The sequence below is a fragment of the Elgaria multicarinata genome, chromosome 2 (assembly GCF_023053635.1).
Source record: "Elgaria multicarinata webbii isolate HBS135686 ecotype San Diego chromosome 2, rElgMul1.1.pri, whole genome shotgun sequence".
NCBI classification, from domain to species: Eukaryota; Metazoa; Chordata; class Lepidosauria; order Squamata; family Anguidae; genus Elgaria; species Elgaria multicarinata.
Window position 1 is genome coordinate 83,093,312 of NC_086172.1, and position 19,075 is coordinate 83,112,386.

Sequence of the window (19,075 nt, forward strand, 5' to 3'; positions counted from 1 at the left end):
TGCCTCTCTGTGTTTCTGAGTGAGTAAGTGAGAATAGAAAAGAGGATACATGGATGGATGGCGTTGTGTGTGAATGAATGGATGGATGTTTGATGAAGGGGAGAACGAGGGAGAGGGGGAGAAAGAAGAAGTGGAAAGGAGAGGGAGGGAGAAGGTGTGTTCCCTCCAACTTTGTCCCGCCTACACTTAGAATTGGCCCACCCATCACCAGTTCCAGCCTTGCCTGCAAGCAGTCAGGGGCTCCCGAGTACTTTCCCACAAGGAAACATGGCCTGTGACTTCAAAATGGTTGCCTGTCTAGAGTAGCATTGAGGTGGGCAGACTTCAGGCTTACAGGGTCTATTTTGTTTTCTTTTTTTACTAGAATCTGGAGATCTACCAACCAGGGACAGGTGCTGCAAAATAGTAGTTCAGGGAGTCTGGGTACACCTTTAGAATGAAAGAACAGAGGGCCTTTGAGCACATGCTCAGCCCAGGAATTCGTTTTCAGTTCCAGAACTGAGCTCACTGTCCCTTCAGATAAAAATCCAGCCGTAGTTTTCCATCAAGTTGTCTTATTTCAGCAGCCTAATTTATTTTTAATACCTCTCTTGGTTGTTGCCATAAACATTAGAGGATCAGAAACTCTTTGCCTGTCCATTGAAAATCACCCAAAGATCTACCATTAGATTCCAATCTAGCTCCTCCCTGCCCCTGGTCTAGGGAACAGAACAGCCCATGAGTATACAGAGGTTGGCCATCCCAGCTCGAGTTACATGTCTAGCACAAACAAGTATCATATTTTAGATACTATAAAGTCACCAATTTAGGCACTAGTAGCTTTCCAATTTCAAAACTAGCCTGTACCTAGCCTTCATGTTTTAGCAGCAGCAACTGATGACTATTACTAGTATTCAGAGTTCCTCTTCTTCCCTCTGCCTGCCCCCACACTCCCACCTTCACCATAAGCTAAACTTCAAGCCTGCTTTCCCTGATGCTTCCTTGCAACACAAATCTCTGGTCTGCGTCTCCAAGGACAACCTGACCTATTTTTGCAAAGCTTGCCTGCTTTAGAATCTATTCAAATCGTCAGCATCATTTAGAGGGAGAAGTCTGGGCAGCTAAGGCAGTTCTGGAAGATTAGTGTCAATGACCAGCTACTACATCCAGGCCTGGAATCCCATTTAAAACCTACATTAAATATATAGGCAAGCACATGTTTACATATGCACACACTATACTCACACGATGCAAAAACAAACCCCTTCGGCTCCCTTGCACAGCGTTCACACCCATATTTAAGCAATGAGGTTAATTTCTCACAGCCAATGTGGTCCAGTTCCAAGCCTTATTTTCCATACAGAACTGTTACTTGAGGCGAGCATTGGATTCTTCTGAATCCCAAATCCAGATCTGAATCAGGCTGGGGGAGTATATCAGCTGGTAATCTCTCCCCTCTTCCAGACATTAAATAAGCAGGTGCAAACCCAGTGTAACTTTGAATGGTATTACTGTAAAGAAAGATGACTTCAGATAGATGTTCTATTAAGGGCTTCTTCCCCCCACCCACCCCCCGGCTTCTTCCCCAATGCCATCCTATTTATGATGCCAAAAGAGATGTGGCAACTGTAAGACTACAGTTCAATTGTAATCTGGGAAAATAATTTAAAACCCACAGTTAACCTACAGTTAGTAATTGGGATAACTTTGGGTTGTTTAACCTAAGATGAATCCATAGTGCCTCAGTTTGGATATCACAGAACAACCTCCAATCGGCCTGATCATATATTGCATATGCAAAATGGTGGTGGCATGCATGATTTGCTACCATTATGTCCAAACAGGCCCATTATGTTTTTAAATAATTTCACTTCTATAGACTCAATTATTATGGCATATTTAAATACCACATTTCAAAAGTATTTTTCTACACAAGAATTCATAAACATAGTATTTTTTAAAAAAATGTTTGAAGTAAAGATTCCCAAATGCCAAGGGCAATGAACTAGGGGGACATTACCTTCTTCACATTCAGGACTGTTATTTTTGTTGCCTTTGAGAAATAAATCTCTGTCTTGAGATAAAAAATAATGGATTAGTAGGGACTGAAGAGACTAGGCTGTTTCCATGTTCCACCTGTTCTGTAAAGCTGCTTGAGTTCACAAGAAAGGGAAAGTGTTCCCTGGTTGCTAACCACATGTAGGGGAAAGTGTTTGTGTGGGAGCCGGGGAGGCAAGGCAGGTGAGATAATTGCTTCCAGGCTCAAATGCTAATTATTATCAACACCATAACTTGCTAGCAAAGCAGCCTCATTATCCAGCAGTGATCATTTCATGAAACCTAAGGGGGGTATTTATAATATGGATAAATGTTACAGGAGAGATGAGGAGCAGCACTAATTTCCTGCTGAAAACCACCCAATTTCTGTCTCCTACATTGGCTGAGTTCAGACGACATGCTAATCAAGTGGGGAGGGGGGATAGGAACAGAATGGGAAACAACCGTTGATTAGAGTGTCATCCAAACTCAGCCATTGTCTCCAAATGTGCTATTTGTAGGAAATAGCACCTTTGGAGCAAATGACGCTGTTTGTGTGTGTGTTTGTGTGAGAGAGGGAGAGATTTTCAACAGGAAACTGGTGTGAATCCCCATCCAGACAAGGAGCATGTTCTAGATAAAGGTCCTGCAGGTACTTTTGTTTCCATAAAGAAAAAGAAAAAAAGGTGGCCAGGTTAAACAAGGATTTTTTTTTAAGTGTGAATAACATAACTGGCAGGAACCATCCTAAATTTGGTAAGAATAATCTGGGCAGTGGGAGGAAAGGAGGACAGGGCTCCTGTATCATTAACAGTAGTATAGAAAAGGGAAATTCTGCAGTTGTAATTTTTATACATGCAGCATCTGGTGAAATTCCCTCTTCATCACAACAGTTAAAGTTGCAAGAGCTATACTGGAGTAACCAGATACAAAAGAGGGCAGGGCTCCTGCAGCTTTAACTGTTGTGATGAAGAGGGAATTCCACCAGGTGCTGCATGCATACAAATGACACCTGCTGAAATTCCCCTTTCTACACAACTGTTAAAGATACAAGGAGGCCTGCCCTCCTTTCCATATGGGTACTCTAAATAATGCCATTTTGGAAGATTTTCATATGAGGCTATCTTATACAGCATCAGTACACTGGTCCAGGGTGCAGTCTTTCCTATCCCTATGACCTGTGCCCCTTATTAGCTGAAGATATTAGGTTTCAAACCTAGGAATTCCAATATGCAAAGCCGTGTAAGCTCTGACTCCACCCCTATCCAAACATATATCAGCTGGAAACAGTTTTGCAAAATTCCTCTACAGAGTGTGTAAGTAGTTGTGTGTGTCTTCACCTTTTTGATGGAAATAGGTCTTGGGGAACGGGCTGAGGAATATGAACTACCATTGTTGTCACGACCAGAAGAAATTTAACAGGTGAAGTGTTTGCTGGCAGGGAGACACAGTGATGGAGAAACTTCACCTGTTGAATTTCTGTATGTCACAGCACCGTTAAAGGCCCCAAACCCATAAAGCAGCCTTCTCCAACCTGGTGCCCTCCAAATATGCTGGACTACAACTTCTAGCATTAGCCAGCCATAGTCAAAGGCCAAGAATCCAGCAATCTGAGATTCTCTGAGCTGAAGGTGTCAGGGATCAAATGCAGAAGCTCTGCATGATAAGTGAGTGCTTGGCCACTGAGCAGTATTAAATTTATTTTTTTATATTATTTACTACATATTTCATTTTGTATACCAACCATTAGCCAAAGCTCTCTGGAGGGTTCACAAGAAAAAAGTTAATGCCCCCTCAAAAAATAGTAAAACATAATATGAAAGCCATCCTAATGAAAGTTTAAAAAAAAAAAAAAACCAAGATAAAAGTTAACCGCATTGCAAAGATCTAAAATGCACCAACACCATTTTAAAGTTAGCTAATACATAAAATGTTTTCACATTGTTCAAAACACATCTTTAATATTTTCTTTTAAAAATTAAAATAAAATGGAACGCCTCCACTGGAATTAGTTCTGGCAGCTTTTCTCACCCAAACAAGACAAGCTGCAGCTGCCCAAATTGTCTTCTCTTTGCTGCTATTAAAGGTAGCTCTAAAAGTAGAGCAATTCCTTTTTTCGAAGATAGAAAAGCCAGTGTGGTCTGGTGGTTTGAGTGCTACATTCAGACTGTGTCCAAATCCCATCTCAGCTGTGAAGTTTACTGGTGGGCCTTGGGCCAGTCATTCTTTCTTAGACTAACCTACCTCACAGGGTTGTTGTGAAGTTAAAATAGGGAGGGGCAGGGAAGGACCACGTACCACCATCTTGAGTTCCTTGGAGAAAAGGCAAGATAAAAATGTATTAAATAACAAGAAACTTTCTACTAGGAAAGAAGGGTGAATTGTTTTTGGATTGCAAGGTCCTGGGGGAAAGGAATCTATCCTATTGTACTTTGTAAAACACAATGCACATTGATGATGATAAAAATGATGAAGTTAATAGAGAAAGTTATAATTCTGTTAGGAAGAGGTTAAACAAAGCAGATTCCACCCCAAATTCTCTTTATTAAGAAGCTCAACAGTGGGCAAACTTGGTGGCATAAAATGTGGTTTACAGAAAGCAATAATAACCCCAATCTTAATGACAAATCTTGATAAGAATGTTCTTTATGGCAGGGAAAGAAGATTAGCCTGTTAAGAGGGGAGAAAAAACAAAGCCGGCATTCCTGTTGGTTTTGCCTGCTGGCCGTAGAATGAATTAAAGAACCCTTTCTAGTGAGACCGAGCCCGTTTCTCGAACTTTCGACAGCTGAGGAACATGCTTGTTTTCAAATAAATAAATAAAAAAAATTAGAGGCCTGCTTCACTCTTACAGCAAGGGGGGCTTTGCTTGTAGGGCCAAACTACGCGTGATGGCAGCAGTTTCCATGGGTTTAAATACAGATGTGCCATGGCCAAGCAGAACGAGGATGTGGGAGGTCCGTTTTTCACAGCAGAAGGATGCAGAACTGGCTTCATCCTATGACCCCATCCCCCTCACTCCCCAAAGATTTGAGCTGAGCTGAGGACACTTTTGGTATTGGAAGTCACTCAGCTGAGGAGAAATGCGCTGGGGGAGGGGAGGTCTACTGGCTAAAAGAAATCCTTCTCAGTTCCTCTGGTAATCCCATGCCATAGGAGAGAAATGGGGAACGCGTGGCTGGGGAAGTCGAAGAAATCCACAATGGAAACAGATGAGTTTGAAGTTCTATGAATCCGACCTGCGGATTCTGCAGCAGAACAGCTTTTCTCAAGTCGCATGGATTCCACAGACGTAAGGACATAGGAAGAGCCCTGCTGGATCAGACCAAGGGTCCATCTAGTCCAGCATTGTGTTCACACAGTGGCCAACCAGCTGCCAACTAGGGAAACACAAGCAGGACATGAGTGTAATAGCACCCTCCCACCCATGTTCCCTATTATTATTATTATTATTTATTTATTTATTTCTATAGCACCATCAATGTACATGGTGCTGTACAGAGTAAAACAGTAAATAGCAAGACTCTGCCGCATAGGCTTACAATCTAATAAAATCACAGTAAAACAATAAGGAGGGGAAGAGAATGCAAACAGGCACAGGGTAGGGTAAAACTAACAGTATAAAGTCTGCGCAACATCAGGTTTTAAAAGCTTTAGGAAAAAGAAAAGTTTTTAGTTGAGCTTTAAAAGCTGCGATTGAACTTGTAGTTCTCAAATGTTCTGGAAGAGCGTTCCAGGCGTAAGGGGCAGCAGAAGAAAATGGATGGAGCCGAGCAAGGGAAGTAGAGGCCCTTGGGCAGGCGAGAAACATGGCATCAGAGGAGCGAAGAGCACGAGCGGGGCAATAGTGTGAGATGAGAGAGGAGAGATAGGAAGGAGCTAGACCGTGAAAAGCTTTGAAGGTTAACAGGAGAAGTTTATATTGGATTCTGAAGTGAATTGGAAGCCAATGAAGAGATTTCAGAAGCGGAGTAACATGGTCAGAGCGGCGAGCCAAGAAGATGATCTTTGCGGCAGAGTGGTGAACAGAAACCAACGGACTGATGTGAGAAGAAGGAAGGCCAGAGAGAAGAAGGTTGCAGTAGTCCAACCGTGAAATAACCAGTGCATGAACAAGCGTCTTGGCAGAAGAAACAGACAAAAATGATCGAATCCTGGCAATATTATACGGGAAAAATCGACAAGATTTAGCTACTGCCTCAATATGAGGAATAAAGGAGAGCGAGGAGTCGAAGATAAAGCCAAGGCTACGAGCTTCCTTGACCGGAGTAAGCGTAACATCATTGACAGTAAGAGAGAATGAGAGATGAGGAGAAGGTTTAGGAGGAAAAACAAGCAATTCAGTCTTTGCCATGTTAAGCTTCAAGCGACGATGAAGCAGCCAAGCTGAGATATCTGAAAGACATGCCGAGATACGATCGTGAACATCAGGAGAAAGTTCCGGAGATGACAGATATAGTTGTGTATCATCGGCGTACAGATGATATTGGAGGCCATGAGATTGAATAAGCTTGCCCAAGGGCAACATGTATAAGGAAAACAACAACGGGCCAAGCACCGAGCCTTGCGGGACCCCTACTGAAAGGGGAAAGGAGGAAGACGAGCTGCCATTAGCCAACACGCTGAAAGAGCGACCCGCTAGATAGGAGGCAAACCAGTTATAGACAGAGCCACAAAATCCAAGGTCATGAAGGGAATCTAAGAGAAGATCATGATCAACCGTGTCAAAGGCTGCAGTTAGATCAAGGAGAATAAGAACGGAATAATGGCCTTTAGACTTGGCAGTAAGGAGATCATTGGTGATCTTAGTAAGGGCTGTTTCGGTGGAATGCAGAGGACGGAATCCAGATTGAAGTGGATCCAAAGCAGAGTTACTAGAAAGAAAGTCAAGACAGCGAGAGTAGACCGCCCGCTCCAGGATCTTTGAAACAAACGGCAACAAAGAGACAGGTCGGTAGTTAGACAGAGATAGTCTATCAAGTGTAGGTTTCTTGAGAATGGGAGAGACTGTAGCATGTTTAAAAGCAGAAGGAAATGAACCAGAGGACAGAGAAAGATTAATAATATGAAGCAAGGAAGGGAGGATAGCAGGAATAAGATTAATAAAGACACGAGAAGGAATCGGATCACGAGAACAAGTGGAAGGCTTCGAAGAGCGCAGTATTGTAGACAGTTCATCCGCTGAGACCGAAGGAAACGCAGAGAAATTTGCAGGAGGAACTGACAGATGAGGAACAGGAACTGGAAGAGGAGCAGAGCTGGCCAGATCAGAGCGGATAGTTTGGATTTTAGCATTGAAAAAAGAGGCAAAGTTATTAGCAGACAGAGAGGCGGGGAGAGATGGCGGATTAGGCTTCAGAAGAGAGTTGAAGGACGCAAAGAGCCGCTGAGGATGCCTAGCATTTGACTGGATCAGCGTTGAGTAGTACTGCTGTTTGGCCAATGAAATGGCAGAAGAGATTTGGCACTAGCAACTGGTGTATTTAGATTTACTGCCTCTGATATTGGAGGTAGCACATAGCCATCAGGGCTGGTAGCCATTGACTTGTTTTTTACTTTTCCAGAATTTTACGTAAATACAGCTGTAGAAAAGCATGTAACCAGCTGAAATGTGCATTTCTCCCACTGGCTAAAGCATGAAGATGCACATTTTGAGGGATTTGCATATTTTCAGAAGTGCAAATTTGCACAAATTCGGGAAATGGAAAAATATCCAGTTCTTTCAATGAGCAAACAACAGAATGAAACGCACCGGGCACTCTGAGAAACACAGAACAGATCTTACAAAATCCCTACATGTGGCCCTTCAGATGTTGTCAGACCATAATTTTCATCATACTTAGCAAGGATAACCAATGCTGAGGGATCATGGGAGTTGTGCTCCAAGTACACATTCTCCATCTCTGCTGTAGGATTACCTGCAGGGAGTGTAGCTGAACGCGGAGACCAAGAAAGAAGAGGTGTGGGATGAAATACCTTTGCCTTCCTTGCCCCTTCGTAGGCCAGCATGTGGATACAGCTTCCTCGTGCCCACCCAATGCTAACCTCACCCACCTTATGCTGATGCCCAGCTGCAGTCAGTGCCAACCTGCATCCTAACACCTTTGAGGTCTCAGGAAAAAGAGTGGATTTGGCCACCTAGTGAATATTTCCATTAAGCAGTTTTCCTCAACCTGGTGTTGGGCTACAACTCTCATCCTCCCCAGACAATGTGCCCAATGGGAGTTTTAATTCAACACTTCTGGCAGCACCAAGTTGGAAGAGGCTGCCCATAGTGAAAAGCACCACTGGGGAAGGGCATGAAAATGCTGCTTTAAGTCCTAACACCTGTGTGTTTGGCTTTTTGTCCAAGGAAGACGTGCCAATGGTCCTTTAATCTGGCTCCAGCTCACATACTTGGGGTCTCCTTTTAACAGCAGGACCTGCTTCCTTCGAACATGCTGCCTCCATTCACAGAGCTCAGCTGTCTGCACTTCTAAATAATCCCCCTTTCTTTATCTCTCAGGCTTCTCACTGAGCTCTCATTTTTCTGCAGTAGAGCACTGGGCTCAGTGCCTTTTGAACATTGTTTTAGCTACTAAAAAGGCTCCTATTTCAAAGAGGTTTACATTACATTGGGATTTTAAGCAGAAAACTCCAATCTCTTTTTTTCACACTTCAAACTTCCATTTATTACATTAAATTTAACTTAGTCCTTCACGGGATATTCTCCTCAGTAAGGAGGCATCCCCAGAAGTAATTTGAGGAAGTCCTAATATTTATGGCAGGGGTGGGCTGAATCTTAAAAACTTGTAGCCTAAGACCAACTTCTTATTAAGCTTATTAAGTGAAATGATCATCTCGTGCTAACTGCTGGATCTTCCTGGCTTTCGTTACATGCCAGCAACAGCTCAGGGAGAATATCACCCTATGCATACTTACACGTGAAGGCACAAAGTGTAAAGATGCATCATATCTTGGTTCAATAGAAGCAAAGATAAGGATTTATTTATTTATTTATTTATTACCTTTTTATACCACCCAATAGCCGAAGCTCTCTGGGCGGTTCACAAAAATGAAGCTTCAGCACCACAGCACTGAACAGGGGGTTACCCTAGATGACCTCCAAGGTAGCCCATTACAATTCTAACATTCTATCATTCAAGGTCTAATACTTTTGGGATGGAATGATATTGTTTGTGTTCTAACCCCTGCTGGCTCAATCTCTTCCTACTAACTGGCACTACAAAGAGACTGCCATTATGAGGCTCTGGAACTCCTCTTCTACTTGGACAAGGTACATCTGAAACCTGACACTTTTAAAATATGAAGTGGGTTTCTGAACTTTGGGCTGTTTTATCCTGAATCCAGAGAGATGGCTTTCTTTGGAAAGAGAGCCCCCCACCAATTTTAATAGAATATGCCCGTGTTCCTTAAAACTAATTAGGTTTCTTTGAAGTCACCTTGAAAGGGCTTTGTTCTGGCAAGGTGATAACATTCTGGAAATACCTCGTTAGAAAGCACCAAATAAAAGACAGGCAGATGGTGAAGAAGAGCCTCAGACCTTAGAAAGCCTTCAAAGGCTTTGAGAAACATATGGACGACTGGACAGAGAGTAGTGGTAAGTTAAATGGCTACGTGGGAATGCAGAAGCCTAAAGATCAATAGTGTGCCATGTTTATTTTTTATGGACAGAAATACTGATTGGGTTCAGATATAACAATAACCCACAATGGGTTATTGTGTTGTCTGGTTGGATTTTTTTTAACCCACGATGGCTTATTTGGCCAAAATAACCCATTCTGACAAGCCAAAATCTGCAGAGTGGGTTATTTAAGCCATTTGGGTTATCGTGTTTTGTAGTCACTGTGGGTTATTTCAGTAGCCTACAGACTTGTGCGGCAAGATTGGTCAAACCTAGAGTTTGTCACAAGTGGCCTCTCAAAATTCTCCACCCTATTTTTAGGTAGAGAAATTGGGGGAGGGGACACCATTTCACCAAATTTCTCCAGGGGGAGGAGAAATTCTCCAACCATTTCTCATAGGTAAGCATCACCATTGGCAAGGGTAGTAGAACACCTTCTTTCTTTCTTTTCCCAAAGAGTTTTTGTTTTGTTTTGTTTTGATTTTGCACTGCCACTGTAAGTGGCAACAGCATCAACTGTGCTAGCAGCCTGGCCCCCATTTTGCATCACCCAGGGTGCTTAGGGGAGGGAATGCAGCCACCACAAAAATATAATGGTGAAGAAAATGTTGAGAAAATTCTGAAAAGTGTCCTTTTATTTCTAGAAGGTAAGAAAAGAAAATTCTCAGGAATTTCCTGAAAGTTTTCTTTCCCCATGAAAGGAGCTTCCATTTTTCTGCCTCATTCTCAGAGCAGTTTATAATTTATTTGAATGTGTCAGTGCTATTTTTGACCTTAACTAATCCCTGTGAGATGGCTGAGGGTACTGTCTGTATTATTCTTTCTATTACACGTCTCACCAGCACTCTATGGTCTCCTAGGCTGCCTGCACTTCCTGATCTGAAAAGGCCCTATGGGAAGAATAAAATTCCATGATGTCTTCCCCTAGGCATGAAGAGGAGGAAGCCAAGAAAGCTACAGGCTATCAGATGAAAGACAGGATGCTCACACACACTCCTCAGGCATCTCATAAGTAAGGTAAGCACGAGAATCCTGAATCAAATGGATAGAAATTTCTCCAAAAATTCTCCTCCTTAGAATTTCTTTTTGAAAGCAATTTCTTTTCTATCAAATTGAATGAGAATGGCCAAAAAAAATTTATGAGAAATTTTCAGCACAGCACTTGTCAAAACTGCTGCCGCTCTGCTGCTTGCCACCATAAACACTTGGGAACACATTAAAACAAAATGAAAATGCACAATTTTGCTTTGGGCTTTTAACATATTGGGAGAAGTAAAAGCGAATAAGCCCACGAGTCTATGGAGGTAATTGCACAATTTTATATAGTGGGGAAATGTGCAATTTTGCTTCAGTGCTCAAGTGCTGCAGCCCTTGAATGTAATGGGAGAAGTAAAAGTGAATAAGCAAGCAGCCTGTGGGGGCAATTGTGCACTTTCACTACTGCAAAAATGATTAGGAAAAGCCGTGTGTGAAGTTTTGTCCCGATCCTGCAAAGCCCCAAAGTTTTATAGCCCTCTCCACCCAGGATTTTTGCTCCATGGTGAGTAGCCATGTAGGGTTTTGATTTTGGGTTGGATGCCTCCTGACTTCTAATATTATGAGAGGGAGAAGAAGACCTCCCTATCCACATTCTCTGCACTATGCATAATTTTGTATACTTCCATCATGTCTTCCCTTTAGCCTCCTTTTCTCCAAGCTAAACAATCCCAGCTGTTGTAACCTTTCCTCATAGAGGAGATGCTCCAGCCCTTTAATCATTTTAGTTGCCCTTTTCTGCACTTTTTCCAGTTCTACAATATCTTCTTTTAGGTGTGGTGACCAGAACTGTACACAGTATTCTAAATGAGTTCGCACCATAGAGTTGTATAAGGGCAGTAAGATACTGGCAGTTTTATTCTCAATTCCTTTTCTTATAATGCCTAACATGGAGTTTGCCTTTTTCACAGTCGCCATGCACTGTGTTGACATTTTCATCAAGCTGCCTACCCCAATCCCAAGATCTCTTTCTTGGTCAGTCACCAATATCTCACATCCCATCAATTTATACTTGAAGTTGGGTTTGGTTATTTTGCCCTGATGTGCATCACTTTACACTTACATTGAATTTCATTTGCTACTGTGATGCACATTCTGCCTGTCTGGAGCGATCGTTTGGAGCTCCTTGCAATCCTATTTTGTTTTCACTACCCTAAATAATTTGGTGTCATAAGCAAACTTGGCCACTTCGCTGCTCACTCCTAATAACAGATGGTTTATGATTAAGCTGAATCCAAAGCACCCACCCTCAGTTCTTTTGTTTCCTTGTTTTGTTTATTTCACCCTTCTCTTCTCCCCTTCTTTTAGACAGTACACCCAGTGAGCTTTCTTCTAGAAACATTGGTTTCAAGCATCTTATCTTTTCAGTACATACATCACATTTTTAAATTATCCATGTTTATGTGCATATTTTAATTATACGTAAAAATGAGTTTCATATCCTCCACATAAAGCCTGCATCATATCTTTAAAAGGGACTGATTGACCATTGTTGTCATTTTTAACCTGTGTATGTGTTCATTCTACAGCACTCTATGGTAGTTTCCCCAGTCCAAGTGATGCTACCTGGACTTGTGCCAATCTTGTTTGCATCACTGCTCACCTCCCATGCCCATCTCATCCATGCAGGTAACCTATACTGTATTATTAGTGCATTTGAGACCTATGTGTTCATATTGTTGCACTCCCCTCAATTCTCCAAGAGGTGAAAAATGTCAGGGCTTCGGTTTACTGGTGCTTTATTTACATATATACAAGTTGAGAGTGGGCGGAGGTACAGTATTAGACACTAGAAGATATTCTCCAACACTACTAACACACACACACGTATACACACACACACACACAGAGAGAGAGAGAGAGAGAGAGAGAGAGAGAGAGAGAGAGAGAGAGAGAGAGAGAGAGAGAGAGAGAGAGGAAGTTCTCTGTTCTCACCTAAGGGAACAGCCATCATCATACAATTCTTGCAAAGAGCAACTCAGCTGCCTCTCTGATGTGGTTCGCACAATCACCGCAGCTCACTTTGGAGCCAATTCAAATCCCTGCCTCTGCTTTTTGTGTCATCCAAACCCAGCAAGGGTGGCTTGTTGGAGTGGTTAACAAAACATCCCACAAACCTACAACAGGCCATGTGTTCTGGGTGGTTTGTTAACACCCCAACCAGCCACCCTCACCACATTCGGACAAGATGAGAAGCCACACCTGGTGAGGGTAATTATGCAAATTGGGCAGGCATGCAACTGGCACACGCAGGGTAGTTAACAAGCAACTGTGGCTTATTAACCACCCTCATGCCATGTGATCTGGCCCCTGCCGCTTTCAGTCTCCCTCTGTCTGACTCAAACTGCCAGTCTACTTTCCTTTACACAGATTACTCCTTGCAGCTCCAGTTGGAAGCTGGGAAGAAGAGGCAGCCCCTCTTTCTAGAACACGTTCTGCCCATTCCTAATCGCCGTGGGCGATTTACCCACAAAAGAAGATTCTCCTCAAGACTGTTCATCTCCACCAGTCCTAATGGTTTGACCAGTTTGGCAGATCCCACTCTTACAATCATGGAGCCACAGGGTTGGAAAGGACCCCAAAAGGCCATCCAGCCCACCTACCCCCCAAATTCACAATAACATTCACCTCTAATCAAATACCCTGTGTGTGTGTTTCAGATGCCCATGTCAAATATCTGTAGTCCACTTTGATAACTGATACCCTGCAAAGATCTAGCACTGCTGGAACATTATTGCAGTTTATTTTTTATGCCACATACCTGCCTTAAGGCAGTATGCAGCAGTTAAAAACAAAATTCACACGCACACACACAGCAAACCCCCCCTCTTTAAAAAGAAGCCATCCAAAGATTAAAATCAGGAATGGATACAAATCAATTAAGAGACCAAATCAAATGCAGACAGTAAAAGCCCATTGGGACTGAAAGGAACAATTAATTGTTAAAGCCCTGACAAAATAAAGTTCCATTCAGTGACCACCAGAAAATGGTAAGAAAATAAGCAAAACCTGCCTTGAAAGGGAGGGAGTCCCGGAGTCCTAGCACCACTGTCAAGAAAGCTCTGTCCATGAACTTACCTGGTTCACTTCAGGTGGTGATGGAGTGTGAAGCAGAGTTGCCTGCAATGCCCTCAAAAGGCAGGCAGATTCACCTGGAACTAAGCCGTCCTTCAGCTATGCTGAACCCAACCCACGAAGTGCTTCAAAAGCAATAACCAGCACCTTGTTTTCAACCCAGAAGCAAAATGGTTTGAGTTAGTCCAAAGAAACACACATGGATGTCTTTTTATTTGAGGACTACTATTATTTTCCCCTCAGCCTCAGAAAATGACAGCGAACCTGAAGGCCTCTTGGTGAATGAGGTTCTGACACGGGCCAAACAGCTGGTCTCCTCAGCTTACAGTCGCTCTAGAAACAGGTACAAAAATCTCCAGCGATGCAAGCAGCAGTGAGGGCAACTCCGTTTCCTTTCCCTACTCATGCACTCATGCCCCCTACAATTGTGCCTATGTCCCAGGCCTTGTGGGATTTTTCAGCCTCTTGACTTCAGCCATGCTCATTTTTCATTCTGTAAAACCATAGAAGGAAAGCAGCGCTGACCAAGGCATCACTGAGTGCCAGCGACCTGCTGAGCCTGTTTAAACGCCCCGAGGCAGAGACCAATGTGGCCATTCATGCAGCTGAGTTGATGGACACAACGGTAGAACTCATTCGGCAGCTTGTTTACAGCCAGGAGAAGCGGCACGGCAACATGTCAGGTGTGTGTCACATTCCCACCCTTCTGCAAAAAGGGTCCCAGTCTTCCACTCATGACCATCTTGAGCAGCCTCTTTCTCTCTTTTCTTCTGCAAGGCGTCCTGAGTGGGCACCACCTCTCCACCTTGGCGGATGTAACTGGCTGTGCTGCTCAGCTCCGGCCCATCCAATGCTCAGACACCTGTTTGGCTGACAAGTACAGATCTATAGATGGGACGTGCAACAACAGGTAATTCTGGCCCGGTCCAGTAATGCGCAGAAACATTGGCCATATTATGATAACCAAGATGGGGCATTTAAATGCCCCATTAGCCTGCCAACTGCAAAGAAACTCAACCGTATTTGGCTGCATCTTCTTCGTAGCAGATATGCAGAGCAGTAACTAGACAGAGCATAGAGATGGTTTCACACTTTTCACCCTCTGCTAGCAATAGGCTGTTCCAGGGCATCTTTACATGGTCGAGACAACAAAGTACCTTGTGCCACCTTCAAAACTAACAAATTTGTTGTAGCACAAGCTTTTGTGGACCACAGTCTTTTTCATCAGATGCATGGAATGTTACCCTCACAGTTGGCAGGATCAACTGGGTGTGCAGCAGTGGTGTTTGATGCTGCTTTAAAATTAGCATGAAACTACCTGTCTGCCTGCTCATTTGCTCCTTTTCACAACCTGTGTTGAGAAAACCCACTATCTCAATTCAAAATAAAGGTGACAGCGTCGAATTCCCTGCATTCTTCCCCTCTGGAAAATGTTCACAGGGTCATTTTCTTGGTAAAGAGAGAATACTGGAGACTCCTGTCTTCTTTTCGTAATACCTGTTTATATATGAATAAATATAGGTAGAGAAAAGGAGCGAGAGACCACACAGCCAGGTGGTTCCGTTCCGTGCTAATTTTAAAGCAGCATTAGTGCAAAAGCAACAGGAACAATCTTGCGATCACAGCTGGTGCAAAAGACATACTTAGAATTGAAGAATTCTGAGCCCAGGATTGATTTACTTTCTGAGAATCAGAACTGAACAAGTCACAGTCCTTTGACATTTTTTTAAAAAATCCCCTCCTGGTTCCCCAAAGCGTTTTTCATTTCAGCTGTATAATTTGGGGTGGGAGAGAAGAGTCATTTTATTGTTCCTATAGGCAGCAAACCAATACACTACAGCAAGGTGGGGAAACAGTTTGGTGCTGGGGGGCAGATTGCCTCCTGGGACCAATCTGGAGGGCTGGATGACATTAGGGGGTGGGGCAAAGCTTCTCCTCTGAAGCTTTGCCCCTGGCATCAGTTGCTCCCATTCTCTGGGCAGTGGGAAGCGGCACGGAGCCTGTCTCTGGGTGGGCTCTCTCTGCACAGAGAAAGAGTGAATCTGGTTGAGTGGGCCCAGGGCCGTCAAGAAGCAGGTGAAGCCAGCTACAGGGTCCTATCCCCAATTGGAGAAGGTGAGGGAGGAAGCAAACCTACTCAACCAGCTCTTGAAGATGAGGGAGGAGCAAAGGGGAGACCGAGCTGTTTCCTAGAGCAAGGGTGGGCAGAAAGTAGATTTCTAGATGTTTTGGACTTCAGTTTCCTGCCTTCCTGACCATGCACCATGTTGGCAGGGGCTTCTGGGAGTTGAAGTCCCAAAAGTCTGGAGAGCTACTTTTATTTATTTATCTATTTATTTATTGCATTTTTATACCGCCCAATGGCCGAAGCTCCTTTCTGCCCATCCCTATCACAGAGGGGCACTCCTTGAGGCTGAGGCAGAGTCGCTCCCACCCCCTCTCCCTCCTCAGAGGGGCAGGGGGCTCCGTGCTGGAGCTTCGCCTGAGATGCCGTAAACCTGATGTGCCCCACCCCTGCACTACAGAAAGGTGTCTATTTACTGTTACTTAGAAAACTCTCCATATCAAACAATACATTCCCCCAGCCTCTCCGCTTAGGGTGACCATACACACATGAGGTGGTAAAACTGCTCCAGACCGGGATGTCTCCACTTAGAAATCTGGGATTTCAGGGTTGAAAGTTTTCCTATTTAAAAGGAATTAAAAAGAAGAAGAAAGCATACAAAACTGGATATTAGGGGAAGGGTAGAAATCTTTTTCCTCCCTGACATGTATGTGTTCTGTGAAACGGCAGTTTTTTATATGGAGGAATATTCAGTCCTATGATTCAACTCACCTGTGCTCTCAAGTGGTAGAATCAAGGAATAACTTTTCCTCATCACCTATTGTTCATGTGAATTAAAATTCTATTTCCCCATTTTCTCCTGTTTCAATTCATGAGATAACATTTCCCCTTGCAGGAAAAACCCTCTTTGGGGAGCAGCCAACACAGCTTACACCCGCTGGCTCCCTGCAGACTATGAAGATGGGTTCTCTGTGCCTAAAGGATGGAATGAATCCAAGACCTATAATGGCTTCCCATTACCTTTGGTATGTGACGGTGCAGGGATGCAGAATTCAGGAGCATGGGCCAAAACTGGCCTGCCTGTCATACCAATCCAGTCCTCTAGGCTTCCTCAGATGGCCACACCCCCTTCCCCTGGCCCCATTGCCTTTCCTCTGTCTACCTGGGAGTTTTCTAGCTTTTGTTTCCTCTACCTTTTCCCTTCTCGTTCCAAAATGTTGAAATGTCTCTCGCAAGACTCACTGGCAGTAAAAGTGTTAAGCTAAAATAGGCTGGTACATTCCATATTTTCAACCCACTCCATTTTGCCTTTGGCCCCACCCACCACTGGAATGTGGCCTGAAAGAGCTTTTTGAAAATTGAATTTTGTGCGTACTTTAATTACGAGGTTGCTGAGGAATGTGTGCAAGTGTCCTGTCTTTCATTGTCGAATCGGCTCTCCGGCAACCAGTAGCCTCCTCAGCTTCCTGCACTTCAATTAAAACCCGGGGAAAACATTGTGAGGTAATTCCTTCCATAGGTGGTTTTTAGATCAGGAAGCACAGGCACCCTGTGAGGCTGCAGAGCAATGGAGAGATATTTATTTATAATTATTATTATTTATTTATTTATTTATTTATCACCCGCCTCTCCATTCTGATCGAGGTGGGGAACAACAATAAATGATAAAATACATAAAACTGAATTAAAACATAATATACATTGTTAAAAACATCCTAAAAACAAATAATAATAATAAAATTATTTATTATTGCATTTATATCCCGCCTTTTTTACTCCAAGGAAACCAAGGCAGCGTACATAATCCTCTTCCTCCTCTCCATTTTATCCTCACAATAACAACCCGGTGAGGTAGGTTGGGCTGAGAGCCTGTGACTGGGCTAAAGTCACCCAGTGGGTTTCCATGGCTGAGTGGGGACTAGAACCCAGATCTCCCAACTCCCAGTCCAACACTTTACCCACTACACCACACTGGCTCTCTTAAAATAAATACTAAAGCATCACAAGAATGAGGCAGAACAATGGAAGCCTCTTTCATGGGGGAAGACATTTTTCAGGAAATTGGAGCACAGGTTTTGATGCAGTATTAGCTCCACTCCAGGAACTGGACTCTGCACTCCCCCCTCACACTTGCTACAGGACTTTCAAGGATGTAGCAGTAATACAAGCACCTGCATTAGAGAGATAAATTATATCCACATTCTGACAACTAGAGCCAAACCAAAATTTCTCAGAAGACATATTTCTCAATGTTCTGAGTTTTTTCCCCCCTTCCTGGCCATTTTGCAGAATTTTCTCCAAATTTTCGTGTGTGTGTGTATATGTGTTCCCTCCCCCTGCCCCTCCAAAATGATCCAGAATCCCCCCAAATAAGTATGGGACATTGTGGAGGATGCAAAATAGGGGGCAGACAGCCAATTTTAATGATAGTACAACCTACCCACCTACCCTGCAAAAAAAATTATCTTAGGAAAGAAGAAAGAAGCTGTGCTGCAGTCCCTGCCGATTGTGACCGCTTCCTGGAAGAAACTGTTGGAGAATTTGTCCTCCCACTGGAGAAATTTGGTGAAATTGTCTCTCCAATTTTTCTGCCCACAAGTAAAGTGGAGACAGCTTCAGTGAAGTGCAGTTTTGGAGGAGACCACTTGGCACTATGCAGTGCAGGCTTTTAAAATCCCACAACGCTTACTCCTGCACTCTGATGTTTGTTTTACTTTTACTTCTCATCTTAATGTGTTTTACTTTTACTTCTCATCTTATTGAGTTGAATTGATGCAAGCACATGACTGTTTCGTGTCAATTTGTTCAAAGTGATTGAAATTTAAATGGATAAAAAGCCACGGCTGTAGCTTGTCACCTGTGCTCAAAGCGCACCTCAGGAATTGCCTAAGCCTCTAATCACCTCTGTTCTTCAAGGTACGCCAGGTATCCCATGAAATCTTGCACACGCGGAATGAGAACATCTCCCTGGACAGTTCCTACACCCACATGCTGGTGGAGTGGGGCCAGTGGATTGATCACGACATGGATCTCACACCCCAAAGTGGCAGCACCATTTCCTTCATGGGTGGAGCAGACTGCTCCCACTCTTGCCTCAACCGCAGCCCGTGCTTCCCCATCCAGGTAACAAAATGAAGCTGAAAGTCAATGAAAGAATATTTCACCTTCAGCTAGGAAGAAGAATATTAGAGCTAGTCTGGTGTAGCGGTCAGTGTCTTGGACTAGGACTCAGGACCAAAGTCCTGCTCCTGGTGGAGATG

General features: G+C 43.6%; 2 protein-coding genes across 2 annotated transcripts in view; one reads left to right on the forward strand and one right to left on the reverse strand.

The window, feature by feature from the left end:
- The window catches only part of LOC134392586 (acyl-CoA (8-3)-desaturase-like), a 191,149-nt gene extending 183,907 nt beyond the window's left edge, over nucleotides 1–7,242 (reverse strand). The window contains exon 1 of the mRNA XM_063117026.1: nucleotides 7,238–7,242. The gene's annotated coding sequence lies outside the window, so the exon portion shown is untranslated. The remainder of the gene's footprint in view (nucleotides 1–7,237) is intronic.
- The window catches only part of LOC134391904 (thyroid peroxidase-like), a 41,032-nt gene that overhangs the window by 10,476 nt on the left and 11,481 nt on the right, over nucleotides 1–19,075 (forward strand). The window contains exons 2-5 of the mRNA XM_063115828.1: nucleotides 14,258–14,433; nucleotides 14,528–14,660; nucleotides 16,711–16,840; nucleotides 18,732–18,938. Of these exons, the coding sequence (XP_062971898.1) occupies nucleotides 14,258–14,433; nucleotides 14,528–14,660; nucleotides 16,711–16,840; nucleotides 18,732–18,938 (646 nt within the window). The remainder of the gene's footprint in view (nucleotides 1–14,257; nucleotides 14,434–14,527; nucleotides 14,661–16,710; nucleotides 16,841–18,731; nucleotides 18,939–19,075) is intronic.